This window comes from Pygoscelis adeliae, unplaced genomic scaffold (genome assembly GCF_000699105.1).
Source record: "Pygoscelis adeliae isolate BGI_AS28 unplaced genomic scaffold, ASM69910v1 Scaffold241, whole genome shotgun sequence".
Lineage (NCBI taxonomy): Eukaryota > Metazoa > Chordata > Aves > Sphenisciformes > Spheniscidae > Pygoscelis > Pygoscelis adeliae.
The window spans coordinates 3,898,624-3,900,001 of NW_008824056.1; the positions used below are offsets into that span (position 1 = coordinate 3,898,624).

At 52.8% G+C, this 1,378-nt stretch overlaps 1 protein-coding gene across 1 annotated transcript in view; it reads left to right on the top strand.

Annotated features, from left to right (window-relative positions):
* The window catches only part of SIAH2 (siah E3 ubiquitin protein ligase 2), a 41,585-nt gene that overhangs the window by 2,036 nt on the left and 38,171 nt on the right, over positions 1–1,378 (top strand). The window contains exon 3 of the mRNA XM_009334004.1: positions 1,123–1,222. Within this exon, the coding sequence (XP_009332279.1) occupies positions 1,123–1,222 (100 nt within the window). The remainder of the gene's footprint in view (positions 1–1,122; positions 1,223–1,378) is intronic.

Sequence of the window (1,378 nt, forward strand, 5' to 3'; positions counted from 1 at the left end):
AAACTGTTTTTATCTCACCCCATGGGTTTTTCTCACTTCTACTCTTCCAATTCTCTCCCGGGGGGGGGGGGGGAGGGTGAGCGAGCAGCTGTGTGGTACTTAGCTGCTGACTGGGGTTAAACCATGACAATATATTTTGAAGGTTCTTGAAAAATCAAATTTTTTTGTATCCCAATAAGAAGTTAGTACACATGTGTGTCTGTATGTCTGTGTGCATGCAGTGTGCATACATATAAATACAAATATATATATAAAATAAGTATGTATGTACAAGGGTGTGTACCAGGCTTAGACCACTGGCCCATGATGCTGATGTAGGGGTGAATGGAGGAGCATCAGGTTGCAGATGTGGAGTTCACTGTGCTCTCTGGACCCGTATTGCACCCCACTGCTGTGACTGCCCCGAGCAAGGAGGGATCCTGGAGGTCGCCCTGTTGGCTCCCATAGCGGACCCTTCTAAAGCATATCCACCTCAACAGGTTTTCTTGTCAAAGTTACTACCCCAAGCAGAGATCATTTATCATTTGGAAACAGCATGAACAACAGACTTCGTCAAGTTCCCTGCAACAGTACAAGCAATACGTCCACACTGAAATCTGTGGACGTAGTTCTGTAAAGCGCAGCCAAGAAATGACACACCTCATCAAGACTCCGTGGTATGGAGCAGTTCAGGCATTAGCGTGATGGGAGCAATGCTAACAATGAACCCTGCAGCCAGACACCCTACAGCCTGGACCCAGGGAGCGGTGGGCCAAGGGATGCCTCTCCCGCTGCCTGACACCGGAGGGATGCTCGGCGCTGACTGCAGCTGAGGAAATGTCAGCGCCGCTGCCCCAGCGAGGAGCCTTTCCTCTCTGAGTTACTGCAGAGCTGAGGCTGTGCTAGGGAAGAAGTTAATTAAGCTTCACAGCTTCCCCTCTGACATCTCTAAGCATTTACCTACATCATGGAGAAGTTGGGAGAGGTCTGCGCCAAAGCCCTCTTGACGCAAGTAGGGGTTTCTCCCCTTGGGCCAATATTCACTTGTCTCTCTAGGGAAAGGGCTTTGACATCTGGAGACAGAAGCTGCCATGGAAACGCAAAGTTTCATTAACTTCTGAACTGCATTATTTTTGCCGCCAGCCGTCATTCCCATCGGAGGCCGAGAGGTGCAGGTCTGTGTCCCCTCCGGCCTGGCGGTGGCACACGGACAGGTGTATCGCTCAGCTGCCATTGCCCCGAGGTTGGACTTCATCCTCTCCCCAGGGGGGCAGCGGGCAGGCACGCAAATGGCCCAGCCTGGATGGAGGTGGGAAAAGGGGCAAGGGGAACCAGCCCCTCGGGGGGGACAGGCCAGGGTGGTGTGGACGCTGCACGCGGCTGAGGGATGGGGCGTCCT